Here is a 14,142-nt window from a genome sequence, read left to right as displayed (position 1 = left end):
GAAAAAGGTGTCATCACCATGTGGCACGATATGCAAATTATTTTTGCAGTAGCTCAATTGCATAATGCATCTCATGATGATGTCATAAAAACCTGAAAGTATCTTGATCTGTATGGTTGCTTGGACAATCTATACATCACGTGGTATGTGCTCTATTCTTACATTTAGAATAATTTTAGGTCTGTTATTTCTGACAATTGGGGGAGAAAAGGACAGATAGTATTAAGTATTAGAGGTTTCAATCAGGGTCCTGTACCCTGGAAAAAAAGGTATTCTGGTTACTCAATTAGCGCCATGTCCTGAACAATAAATGTTAAACAATATTGGATACGGGCGTTGAAAGTAAGGCTATTTTTCTGCTGTCAGGGGTGACTCTGTAAGTGTGTGGGAAGCCTGCGCGGCATATTAGATTGGAAACGTGATTCGTTTCTACAGGGAGATTCTTGGAAATGAACGCTGTGTGTGACTCACTAGATCTGTCATCTCAAACTGTCTGAGCATCTCCAGCATCTCTGATCTAAACGCCATGACACCTAATTGAGGCAAGGAAAGGAACCTCCCTGTACTCAGCCGGTCTTATCTGTAGAAGTCAAGAACAGATTCCCTTTTAACCTGATACCAGCTGACAGTTCTTCTCCTTGTAATAAAATCAGACTGTTCTGCCTTTATCGTAAAATCCACTAGAATTTGCTACTATACTAAATATCTTCAGTAAGAACTTGAGGCAGCAGCAAACTACTCGTGGTTCATATAAGAAAGCAATACGTTGTTAATATAAAGCACAATTATGTCACTTGTGAGAAAACAGTCATACCAATTGTCCACCAAAATATATGAAGCTTACTCTTCAACATCTTAATACCCTGTCCTAAAACAAAAGATGGCTATTAGCATATTGTTCGGATCCTTCCCAAAAGGGCAGACCATCCAAGAAAACCAACAATCCCAGCCCATATACTCCAGCCTTCATAGGCCTCAGCTACAAGGTGTCGCTGGTGTCATCCATGTCTGGACTCCCCGTTCCACTTGGGCAGAAATCCAAGAGCATGGAAAAAAGCATGACTAGAAGGATCCCAACCACACTACATTGAAGAGCCCTATAAAAGCCACAAGGTGCGTCTGGGGTTGTAGGTTGCAGAGGAGATTTGTCTTGCATGCCTCACATTGTTAACGGGTTTAGAGCGATATGCTGATGGTTGTGAGGAAGGACCAAGTAGATCTGGCCTACCTGCAGGCCGAGGGTGGGAAGGGGTCGCATAGCCCTTCGGGGAGTGTGGCCCCGGAAGAAACGTAGAAGGGGATGTGGTGTCTACCATGACCTTCTGGCATTTTTTTTGGTGGGGGGGTCTTCACAGTGGAGCCACTGACCTTGGTTGACATTACTTCTTGCATCCACCGTGTCATCAAATTCAGCATTAGTGAGAAAATACAGCACGGGTCCTTTTGACACTGATTTCAGAAGGTAAAGTTGTCCTTCAGTTTGAAATCACATACAATTACACACAATCCTAAAAAAATAACACAAGCTATAGGTATCTTTCAAAAAACCCCCACAATGATAAAGTTGTGAAAGGGGCAGTTGCCTATTAATTCTTAAAATTAACAAATCTGCTCCAAGTGTTTCTGGGGTTCAGGACAATTAAACCCTTGGGTTTCTGGTGACTTTGTAATTGTCTTAGCTATCTGATACAGGGCCTGAGAAGTATTCCCACATAACGAACAGTCCACACAAAATTCCGATTAGATAAGCAAATGGAATCGGCCACATGCTTCAATGTATCATAAACGGCAGATGCACCGCTCGTTACGCCGGCACGGCGGCTCACGCTTACACCCCACCACGCTGGCAGAGCTTCACACACGCAGCGACACAGTTGCTTCAGAATAAAATGACAGAGCCGTTTATAACCGGGGGAGGGGGGAATAATAAAGGGTCATGTTACCCAGACACAAGTGCGATCACGCGCCATGTAACGGTCACAGTTGCTTTTGCAAGGGATACATTATGAAGAGTTTTCCTTTTATCAAAACTCACGTTGAAATAAATAGAATAATGATAAAAAATATATGTCTAATTATTTTATTCACTGAAATTTGGAAAAAACTATTAACATCCGACACTCATATCTTCATATCTATGCAGTTTTTAAACCCCTATATTCAAATCATTATTTTATCTTCCCAGTATGTTTATTTATTTATTTTTTATATATATATAAAGTCCAAAATTAACAATTGCACACCAATTACCACTTTTTTAGCCCGGTGCCAAGTAGCTGCAACAGCAAATCATAAAACATCCAAAAATACCGGCACTCCAGGGACTTCTTTAAATAATCATTCGAGAAACTGCAGTTTTATATATATATATATATATATATATATATATATAAATATTAAACCAGGGCCGGACTGGCGATCACAAGGTGGCCAATGACATATTCTGGCCAAGGTTGACTAGGCTTTGTTTGGCAGGTCCAGGGGGCGACAGTCCCCCTGCTGATCTTATGCGATCAGGCCCCTGAGTATCCCTCTGCGGAATGGGCTGGTTACAGGGGAGATCGTTGATCTCCGCAACTAGCCCATTTACACTATGGGGGCTGTGCCAACTCAACGCAGCCCCCATAGTCGGGATTAGAAAATGCTGCTGCAGTCATAAAGAAGAAGGCTGACGGCATTCAGACTACAAAGAAAAAAACAGCCAATTAGTGTGGATCACATCTTGAAATCCCAGAAGCTCAGGCAGTAATTGCCCCCTTACCAGCCCCTTCCATGGGTTTTACATAGAAAGGTGCCCCTGCACAAGATGCTAATAAGTATTCAGCCACTAGATGGCAGAGTAACTCACATTCCAGAATGATTAATTTAACATTAAACACACAGTGAATTTATTAGTTTCCTGAAAAAGGTGAACATTTTCACTGTGCCAGTTTTGGTAAAAGAATTCACATAAGAATTTTAAGGAAAGGATAAATATTTTGCAATACTCTGCACATACTCAAAAAAAGAAGTGAGAGTGAATGCTCCATTATAATGCCTACCACTGCTTGGTAATTCATGGGTTAATAGGACGGCAGATCTGGGGATGGGGTATCATTTTAAAGTACGGTAATCATTATTCAGATTTTATTTTTCCCACTGAATAAAAACTAAAAAAAAAATTTCACGGAACTGTCTGTTTAATATTACCCCCCATAATAAGATATTTATCAGAATGAAGCACTTGGCCTCTACTTCCTACTCCATTAGCGAATAGTTAAAGATTCAATTTGTATTGCGAAACTAGTTCAGGACTCATGAGAATTCTCCTCCTGGATAGGATGGGCTTTAATTAAGCAAAGATCTATTTATTACATAACCAGAGTATGCTGTTTGAAGACAGGTTTGGGAACGCCTGCTTTATGTGAAACGGATTTGTATCAAGTGTTTATGGAGACACATCTTCAATAATACTCCACAATGGGTTAACGTAACTCTCCCTATAAATTAAAGGAGAACTTCTGCTACGGGTTTTCTTTTATTACTAGTATCAGATTAATAATATTTTTTCAAAAATATTGTTGTTAAACCGTGTTTTGCATAATATAATGTTTTTTGTGATCTGAGCCCAATCTACCAAACACCCTGACTCCTTATCATACTGCTTGTATGAAACAATACTGGGTGTCCCATAAGTCTGGAACCATAGGACTCATGCTGATGTTTTTATGTTATGAGGCATGTCCGTAAAGTCCGGTGGCCCTGATCACACGTGTTCTGGTGGAGTGAAGGCGTCTCCGGCGGGCACTTTGAATAGATTTTGTAATCTGATGGGTCTTCTTTTTATGGTTCCAGATTTATGGGACACTGTGTAGAACGGCTCAATCTTAATTACCCAGGCAACACTCTGACTAATGAAAGTCTATGGGAGCAGCATTGCCATAAAGCATCAAGTCAGTGTGGCGTTTGAGCAGGGAAAGTCACACAACATATCACATGACTGACAACAATGGCCGCCTCCAGGCCTGCAGATAAAGGGAGTTTATTGAAACAAAAGACCATGTTTTTGTCAATGCCGACCAATATCACTCTATATTACGCTGGGGTTTATGCTTGTGGAGAAAAATATATTTTCCGTGGGATGCCCCATTTAATTTGCAAGTAGGTCCGATTAATAATACAGAATCCTTCAGCACGAACACAAAATAATAGCAATTCCCGATCATTGGTGTAATAAGCGTATTCACTGCTGTAAGTATTGAAATTCCGCATATACTTTGAATATTTTGCAATCAATTACTCGTCTGCGGCTGAATCGGTTGAGATTTCGTTTACAAGCCAAGATGAAAAGGACACTCTTCAAAGTTGTCGAGAGGTTGTTAAGAGCAGCTTAGTGAGAATAAACATCCCCGATTTACATTTAAAGATCAAATACGGGCATCACCCAGATTAACCTTTTTTTTGGATATCTTCACTCAAACTACTACCTCGGGAAACAGGCTACATAATCCCTGCTCTGCCTTTTCATTGTATGGATGGCTTTTTATCTATCTGGGTTTATTTTACAAGCAAAAGGAAACATGGTTATAATTTATCTGAACTGTCAAGAACTAGGAGTCCCTTGGTTTTTAAACATGCATGGGATCGGCGTATGGCTCCTGAATCTAAGGCAAGGCCAAAGACTGATTAAGGTTCCGATCTCTCTCTCAGTTATGATATCCATGGAAACTGGCATCGGATTAATTATTAATTCCACTAAATTGCACAATTTAAGCTTTGTGGTCATCAATTTGATTAAACCTCAAAAAAAAAAACCAATCGGCTCCCCAAAATTGTATTTCTATTTTTCTTAATACGTTTTGAACGCATTTAACCGGTAATACACGTTCTTTAGTCATTGGGGTTAAGACTGCAAGCGTTCTGTCTCATTTTCCTCATCCTTTGGCTGCCTCTACTGAAAGCAGGAAGCATTAATGGTCAACCTTCTTGCACACGCTCAGTAGCACTCCTATTGAAGTCAGAAATACGGAGGCCAATATATTTTAGCAAAACATCCGTGTTCTCATAGCACAGATGTGATTGGCTGCTGCTACACCCATTGTTTTCAATATTTTGAACTTATTTTGTAGAATAGATGATGGCTTCAACCCACCATACTCTTTTGTTTGGAGTCCCTCTTTGGGTTTCGAAATCCCGTTTTCGGTTTTTATACATGTTTTTCTACACATTTGTTGTGTACGGGTATGGCACAGCTCCACAATGGTAAAACAATCATATAAAAACTGTTTGGTGGCCCTGTGCCTGGCCATAGCCACACACAAAAAAACAAATGTCCCTCTGACGATTGTTTGGTCTGGTGTGAGTTAGCTGAAGAAATAAGAGTTCCTTGTTTAAAATGACAAGGGGTACATGGAAATAGACTTTTCAACTCCCTCACTTCGCCATTCGTTATAGAGGTCTAACACTGGCAAGTTCCTCCAACCAGAAAGGCTGGACCTGTGTATAATTATAATTCATTGGGTAAGGAGACTAACCTGTTTAACTATACATCATACAGGGCCAGTCAAACTCTTCCTGAAGCAGAAGCTCACCGAGATTGGGCCTCCATGATGTATAGCGAAGCCATGGAGTTGAAGCCGCAACTCTCTCTTTACGTGAACAGACCCCATAGCCCTTCCAGATCACGCACCAAAGAACGCTTAATCAGTCAAGTTCAGTTGATGGCTGTTGAGTTGGACATCACAGGTCCTCAATGGGCCGGGTCCTGTAGAGTAGAACTTTGTTGCCGTTGGCTCTACACAATAATGTATAACTGATTTTAAGTGAGCATTACACATCTAAGCCTTTCCTAAAACATAGTGAAGTGGTTTACTTGAATAAGCCCCAGGATTGTCTCCTAGTTTTTACAAGCTTCTAATATCAAAACAACGATCCATCGCACTAAAATAATACTTGAACATTCACAGATGACTTTAGAAGGCCAAAAACAAATCAGCCAAGTCAATATTTGTCATTTTTTTTTATTAAATACAATGTGATTAATTAATTTAGCCCATGCTAATATAATCTTTCCTTCCCGTTGGAGCCTGTAAAGCATTTCAAAGCAATATTATCCAGTTGACAGCAACAAGAAAGACTTGGAAATATATTTAGTACAACGGTTGCTAACTCTGTAAATTATATATAGATTTTTTCAAATGTATTTAAAGGGAATCGATCAACATACAAATATTCTCTTATACTCGACATTGAGTATTGTGTGGTTTTATAGCTTACTTAGAATAATAATACCCTACCTATGCATATCATGTTCTAGGTTTATAGCAAATAAATAGATTTTAGATACATTTCTACATTTCTTCTTCAGTTTGACCTACTGGGTCATTTGAATGCAAGTTGGAGTGTGATGTGACTTGAGTCTCCATCCTTAGTCTCCAGCAACAGAAGAAGGTGGGAAAACTTCCCAAATGTACCTCTTTATGGAGGCCAATCCCTCTTTGGAATCCAAATCTATGTGTCCCTCTATCTTCTCCTGATGTCCCTTTTTTAGGAGTTCAGAATGTTTGCTGGGTATGAGGGTATCACAGTGTTCTACAGCATATTGGAGATCTTTCTCGGGTGGTACTGTGAGTACTCAACCTTTATATGGAAAGCAATGGGTAGAGCCAGATTGGGGAGGCAGGACCATGTATTTGGTTTGGGCTAAGCCCCTAAGGGTGGCAAAAGAGACCAAATAGTTGCGTGGAGCCAAATCCTGTGATTCTCAAGTCCCTTGATCCAATCTGTAGAGTTCCAAGGGATGATTAGACCCCATTGTGCTACAACATAAGAAATTTAAAACATGTTCACGATGGATTCCCTTTAAACACCTATTTGAACATTTTCCCTTCTGACATTATCATGTTATATCAACATGGGATGTAGGCAATAAACAGAATGAATCACATAGCATGTGTGACATTGTTTTTGTGTGTTAAAAATTTATGGAATACACCAGATAACTTTTTTTTTTAACAATCAAAGTTCTATCTCTCTTGCCCGACATGTCACTTATTACATCAGACTTTAACATTGTACAATATTTACAAAAGGTAATTCATCTAGTAGTTCAGACAACATACTATGATACCAAATATTGACAAATCATCTATACTTCATTTGAAGGTTGCCATGCCGTATCTTTTTATCTTTTTTTTTTTTTTAACGATTTCTAGTAGCCAGTTTGTGACGTTTGGACAAAGTGACCACGCTAATAAAAGCTATAGAACAGCTCTCTGTTAGGTGCCGATACTAGTATGAGTTGATGAGCCCAAAAAGCCATGGACATCAAGGAGCACCAAACATTCATATCGAAACAATGTATCAAAATTACAAACGCATTGACCAATATATGTCCCTAAACATTAACCAGTAATCGAAGCCTTAATGTAAACGTGGCATGCTGGTATAAAAGGGACAAAGGGCCATATTTTTTCCTTGGAAATAACTTAAAAAAAACCGTTCTTCTAATAACATTTGCCATAGGTTCACAAATTTCAACACCGAATTGTCCGTGCAAATCAATTGCTAAGCAAAGGTGTCTCGGAAAAAAAAAATGTGGCACGTTACAAGTCTTTATTATCCGGCAGGACAGAAATAATATGACGAGTACCAACGTAACAGACGTGGAAAGACCTATAAGATCGAGGCAGCGTTCGTTAACCAACGTAACAAGAAATAACGCGTGTATTTAACCCCTTAATGACAAAGCCCGTACATGTACGGGCTCAAAATGCATTGTCCTTAAGGGGTTAAAAGATAGCGATGGTCCGTATGGCTTAAAGAATCTGAATACATCGGCACACTGGATTTTTTTTCTTCTTCTCTACAATGCAATAAAAATAATTATCGTATATTACAAGAATATAATAATATCTTAGCTTTATGTGAACTATGTCATGTAAAAACGAACACCTACAATCAACAATTTGAACGTATTCACAGTGGAAAAAGAATTGTGGGGGTTTTTTTTGTGGTTTTTTTTTCGTACTTCACAAATGGATTTTAAATAGTAACCGCGTAATTCTTGGCAAAGAAAACAAACAAAAAAAATGACGCACACAGATGATCCCATGCAAATCCAAGTTCCAAGCTGAATTTTAGCCCCCCCCCCCCAAAAAAAAAGGTAACTACTGACATGCCGATTTTAAAAAATGTGATCGTAATATATTATTTAATATCACCGCGTTTTAAAATTTATCCCAAGTGGGGGGGGGGGATACAGCCTTGATAAAGCAGATAGCTGCAGTCTTACGGGAGCCACATAACGTGTCGTTCAACAAAATAACAGGTTCTTCGGAACAGTACAATTTTTGGGAAACTGAGATCTAGAGGCTACGAAATTTCCTTTTAACCTACAAGGTTTTTTTTTGTTTGTTTGTTTGTTTTTATAAGAAATCTTGAAAAAGTCTCAAAAACTTGACAGCTATTTCCATTGGAGTTTAACGGCCACAATACAAACAGTCGGTAGTATTTCGTCTTCTTTTTGTTTTTTTGTTGTTAATGCACATTAAGGAGATGCATATCAAAATATCGTTTTAAAGAGGGCACCGGGACACACAGCTAGGTGCATTTTTAGAACTTCTTGACGAGTAGCTTCTCTTCCTTGTAGATCCGTTAATGACCTTGTTGATCCATTTTTCTTTATTTCTTCTCTTTGCAACAAAAGTAGAGCAGTCATTTTCTGAGTAAACAGATTTTTTTTTGTTAAAAATTTGAAATTACAGTTTTTTTTCCTGTTTATTTTTCCCAGTTCCGAGGACAGAAGCCAGCAGAAATTCAGGAAAGGCGTGAAAAGCTTGCTATCGTCGCATAAAGCCTTTGCGGGGGTAAACACAATACACAGTCCATCCAGCTCCATATATCTCTATACTATAGACCCTTTCGAAGAAGACAGATGTATAGACTGTATGCGGGTTGCCAACGTCCTCTGTAAGTCACCGAGTACATCCTGCCCGGTTGTTTCCCCGTTTTTGTCGTACAATAATTGTTTAAAGGCTTCATTTTCAATAAGAAGCATCATGTTTTTCAAAAAGTATCCTTCGCAATAAGATGACAATTCTGGTACGCCAAGAAACTGTGGGAGGAAAAAACCCAAAATATAATTACCTATATGAGCCAGTATCTGTTGACTTTCTCGGAATGATTTTAAGATTAAATGGAATATGTTAAAAAAAAAACAAACTTAAAATGTATCTTGCTATTTAAACATGTGATTATATTATCTGCATTATATAAATCTAGAAAGGTAATTGTAGTGGCGTATTCTGGCCTAGGCTGACTAGGCCAAAGTAGGGCAGCAGGGTCGGGTGGCTGTATAACAGGGAGCCAATTGCCCTTTTGGGTAGCACCACTGCTGAATGGGCCAATTAAAAGGTTGACGACAGGTCTCCCCAAGCGGCCTGCTAACACTATAGAGGAATGTACTAATACTAGTAACATGGATCCTTAAGAGGCAGTCCGCAGGGATATGATGTCATACTGCTGACATACACAGCAGTAAGGACGGTGGCCCGGAGGGGCGGCTGGTGGGTAAATGTGTTATAACATATTGCATATGATATCTATAAATATCCAAATTTACATTGTTAGTAAATTTGAAAAAGTCTATTTTTCAAAAAAAAAAAAAAAAAAAAGTTCAACTTTTGAGGCTGATGATCTCAATTGAACTTACCTTGGCATGGTTATAAATATCCACACAGTTCTCCGTATTAATACTTTTTGCACAGATAATTTCACAGTGACGCTGCAAAGCATCTAGGTGGAAAAATTTGGCGGCAGACAGCAGCTGTAAGAAAAGAAAAAGGGTAAAAAAAATATGTTTTAATCCAACAGTTGCTTTTATGCTATGTCTACTACCAATGGCGCCATCGCCCCAATCCATGGATAGGTATGATGAGCAAACTGTTACACTTGGACACTGTAAATCTCACTGATTTAAGCCAACCCCATTGGCTGGCTGTGTGGAGAGGAGTTGTAATCCTGGTGGACATAGTTTGCACCATTTATTTTTGGATTTTATTTTTTTATAATAAAACGCATTTATGACCAGACTTAAAACATTTGTCGTCCGAGATGGCAACAGTCCAGCATACAAACAGTTAAAAAACATTCCTTATTTAAAAAAAAATGCATTTTCCAGGGCTGTTTTATATAATAAATCAGTTTTAATGGTTTCAGGGCTGAACTGTCAACCACAGTAGGGATTATAGCTTTATAGACCTCTGTATTTAAACCCTTTGTGGCTTCTGCTCCATCAATGTATGGTGAAAAGGAAGTATATGGGGTTGATGGTGTAAGGAATGTGTTTTGTTCCCACAATTTTTTGGCTCATTATTCCTATTTGGTTATTTAAGTCTCTAGCACCGTCCAAAAAGTACCTCTGCAGTTTGAAGTTAAACCCTACAACATACTGAATAATCCATGTTTTTCTAAGGTTTTCTATGTGTTTAAGAACTTTGGACTTCGAGGAATTGGAGATCAGTGGAAACAACCCAAAGAGGAAAGTACCCCAATATACACTTCATCATCATGAGATTCTCATTTTAGGTCATATGCCCCTTGCAAAGCTATGAGGTCATACATCTATTGGACACAACATCTGTGGCTATTTCATCCTCAACATTTAACTGATGAAAGACTTCTTCTGTACACGTCTTACCTCCATGATTTCATTATTTTTAATGAGAAGTGACTCTGTCCCTCCGCAGTATAGGTACTGCATAACCAGCTAGACAATACAAAAAAAAAGAAAAAAAACCTATTAAAACGAACATTGTCAGATTATCTCTGGATCTAATCACTTTCAGGCATTTTTATAGCAAGCTCTACACTTATTTGACCAAAAAGTGTTTTTTGGGGCATTTTAAGCTGTTGCTACCCCTTGAAAATTATGGTTTCATTTATTATATATTTATACCTGGAAGATATGATATTTCACATAGTTGATTTCAATGCAACTGTTCTCTGCAGACGACTTGTTGGTGAGAAGAGCTTTAAACCTGGACAGAGAAAAAGAAATATGTCATTTAAGTAGTCCATGATGAGCTGAATAAATACATTTATTTTAAAAAAAAATGTGTTCAGTTTTATATAGAAAGTAATTATTGTCACATGCAAAGCATTAAGTGCCGTATACCCATAATCAATAATCTAAAGACTGAAAAAAACAAAACATATTGAATACTTACTATGATGCATTAATTAAAAAAATCCAAATATTGCATATCTGCTATACAGCTAAATTAAGTGCCAATATATACATTACCATTGCTTACATTGTATAGAGACAGGTCAACAGAGTTGTCCATTAAAGGACTTCATTAGTGTTAAGCACAATACTGTTCACGGCCCGGTTCCTTGGACAGTATTGTCCGAAACAGTAACGAAGTCCTTGAAGTCATTCAATCACCAAGCCACGCTATATGATCTACACAATACAATATTCCGAAACGAATTACTTAGCAATGTTCTATGTTAATACAGTTTGCTGGTGTGTGTTCGCACCTTGGGGATGCCGTAAATAACAGTACTTTGTGTGCATAAAAGGGTCTGCCTTCAACAATGAACGTGACATCGGACATTTCTTTGTTGTTAAGAAAATGAGGATCTGAAAGAAAAGTAAATTTCATTTAGTTTATGCATTATTGTAAATGATAAAGTATGTCTGTTTGTGTATATATCATACCTAGGAACTCTCAGGGTTTGACCCTGAATCTCAAGGTTTTTGACCCAGTCTCAAAGTCTCAGGGTGAAGGGGCAGATTCTCAGGGTCACACAGTCTGGAGCTGACACCTTCCTATTAATTGTTGCTCTGATTATATATTAGACTCAATGGGGGCTTTGGTTCCCAGTATGTTATGATTGATATCCCTGCTAAAATGCTGGTGACCCAATTAAGTGTATCTTCAAATAATGACAAGTCAAGTTTTCCATGAGGACCAATATTAGAGGCATTTGGTGAGTCGCTTCATAGAATCATCACGATGGGCTATCAAAGGGTTATTATTTCATGAGTCTCAGGGTCAGCTCGTCTAGAAAGTTCCCATGTATGTGTATATATATGTAAATAATTTCATGTAGCGACGAACAAAGAATTTTAAGAAAAACTCATTGGATTCTGGATTAGAAACGCACCCAGTCTAGAAGTTTGCTTGCGTTTGATTTCCGTCAGCTTCGGAATAGGATACGGACCATAGCACTGGCTGAATATGACGCTCAGCTGTTGGCTGATAACCTCATTCTAAAAAGCAAAGGAAACAACACGAGTTTAAATCACAACTACCACGAACGTTCTACAAACCCACTACAGGGAAATATTGTTTCATTTTGGCATATATTTGCCAATGTCTGCAGACAGCGGTGTATCCAGAGCAGTCATGGGATGATGAAGTTGAGACATGAGCTGAAGTACCAACTTCTAGTGCCTTTGAACCCGTGCAGGCTTTGCAGCTCAATACAATGAGATATGTGTCACCAACAACACTGGAAGTGTAGCTCTTTTTCTTTTCTAGCCCTCTTCTTTAAATCATCATACTAGGGTATGAAATCACACCATGGTTTGATGTGCCATAAAGGATCTGAACCACAGAAACAAGTATGTAAGGCACGTCTAACTTTATACCATCAGTACCACCATTTGTCTTGTCCCTTAAACACTTGACCACCAATGACCCAACTTACTGCCAAATTAGCAGACAGCCCTAATTACAACAACGGATGGTGTGTTCCAGACCACTTTTGACCAGGGAACACCTTTGTTTGAAGGCCTTGAGAAGTTTAAGCTATATAGAATTGCATTTAAGTTATGTTTATAGCCAGGGAGCCACCTGCTCAAAAGGATCTCAACATATGGTTTTCCCAACAGGTAAAGGAAAACATTATTGTAGTCTCTGTTAAAGACATGAATTAGGCGCATTGTATGGCACTTTTTATCACCCTCACTCGGGTAGTAAAGTTTTTGAGGAGAGTTTGAATATATTGATTAAATATATATATATATAAAGATTTGCACATTTATATCCTACAGTGCTCTTTCCACCACTGACTACACTCATGTCCAAAATATATGGCAGAAATACCAATAATTGTTTCTCTAAAAATGCTGCTTTTAATAGATGTTCTCAAAAATAAAAGGAAGAACTGAGTTATGATAATTCCCCTGAAATTAATTTAGTGTCAAGAAAGTAGAAACAAAACTTGAAAATGGAATGAGTTAAAGTATCGGCCACTACATCTTGCATTATTTAGATGTTAATTAACTCAGCAGAATTGGTCATTGAATTTTAGTGATATATTCATACCCCGTGTGACAATTTCTTTTTATGGAGAAGTAACATGCTGGGCTGGATTAACGGCGGAGCACACAGAGTAATTGCTCCAGGTGCCCCAGTGTTCTGAGAGTCCATACCTCTTACATGTCTCACAAAGTGACTGTTTAATCGCGTCCCTCAGTTTGTGGCCGGGACTTCCGCTGCGGCTTCTATGGTGGACCACTGGAAGGTTATGTCACGCCGGTGCTCCACTATAGAAGCTCCAGCGGAATTGCCAAAAGAAGCAGCAGAGGTTGTCTGAGCGCATCACGCAGACGTTCACCGGCTGCAGGAGAGGAGGATTCCCCTCAGCGCTGCAGGGGAGCTGGATCCTCCACTTTGGCAGTCGGCGAACGTCTGCGCGATGCATGCAGACAACCTCCGCTGCTGCCGGCACTTCCGCCGGGGCTTCTATGACAGAGCGCATCGCGCAGACGTCCACCGGCTGCCCCAAAATCTGGTGGAAAGCCCTCCCAGAATAGGGGAAGCTGGCAAAGGGAGGACCAACTTAATTTTAATGTTAATTTTAATGTGTATAGTTAGAATATGGTGTCATCAAAGTCCCCGTTGGTGTCATGGTCAGGTGTCCCAATACTTTTGTCCATGAAGTATATATATAGATAGATAGATATAGGTGTCTTGTAAAGAGTGTTGCGTAATTTTATATAAATAGAATATTATATACAATATATATATATATATATATATATATATATACGGTATATATCCTTGCTTGGGAGTCTGGTTCACATGTTACCTTTACTTTATATCTATCACCATCTGTCTACACTAGAACTTAGAGCACAAATTTTTA

At 38.8% G+C, this 14,142-nt stretch overlaps 1 protein-coding gene across 1 annotated transcript in view; it reads right to left on the bottom strand.

The window, feature by feature from the left end:
- Positions 1-8,884: 8,884 nt before the first annotated feature.
- ABTB3 (ankyrin repeat and BTB domain containing 3) overlaps positions 8,885-14,142 on the bottom strand; it is a 95,860-nt gene continuing 90,602 nt past the window's right edge. The window contains exons 12-17 of the mRNA XM_089493004.1: positions 12,154-12,259; positions 11,524-11,626; positions 10,937-11,018; positions 10,679-10,747; positions 9,692-9,805; positions 8,885-9,094 (exon numbers count right to left, since the gene is read on the bottom strand). Of these exons, the coding sequence (XP_089349130.1) occupies positions 8,885-9,094; positions 9,692-9,805; positions 10,679-10,747; positions 10,937-11,018; positions 11,524-11,626; positions 12,154-12,259 (684 nt within the window). The remainder of the gene's footprint in view (positions 9,095-9,691; positions 9,806-10,678; positions 10,748-10,936; positions 11,019-11,523; positions 11,627-12,153; positions 12,260-14,142) is intronic.

Source organism: Sceloporus occidentalis, unplaced genomic scaffold, assembly GCF_023333645.1.
Source record: "Sceloporus occidentalis isolate IW3139 unplaced genomic scaffold, rSceOcc1.0.p SCAF_62, whole genome shotgun sequence".
In the NCBI taxonomy this organism is placed as follows: domain Eukaryota; kingdom Metazoa; phylum Chordata; class Lepidosauria; order Squamata; family Phrynosomatidae; genus Sceloporus; species Sceloporus occidentalis.
Note: the sequence above shows the minus strand (reverse complement) of the source record. Positions and strands in the feature narration are given on the sequence as shown.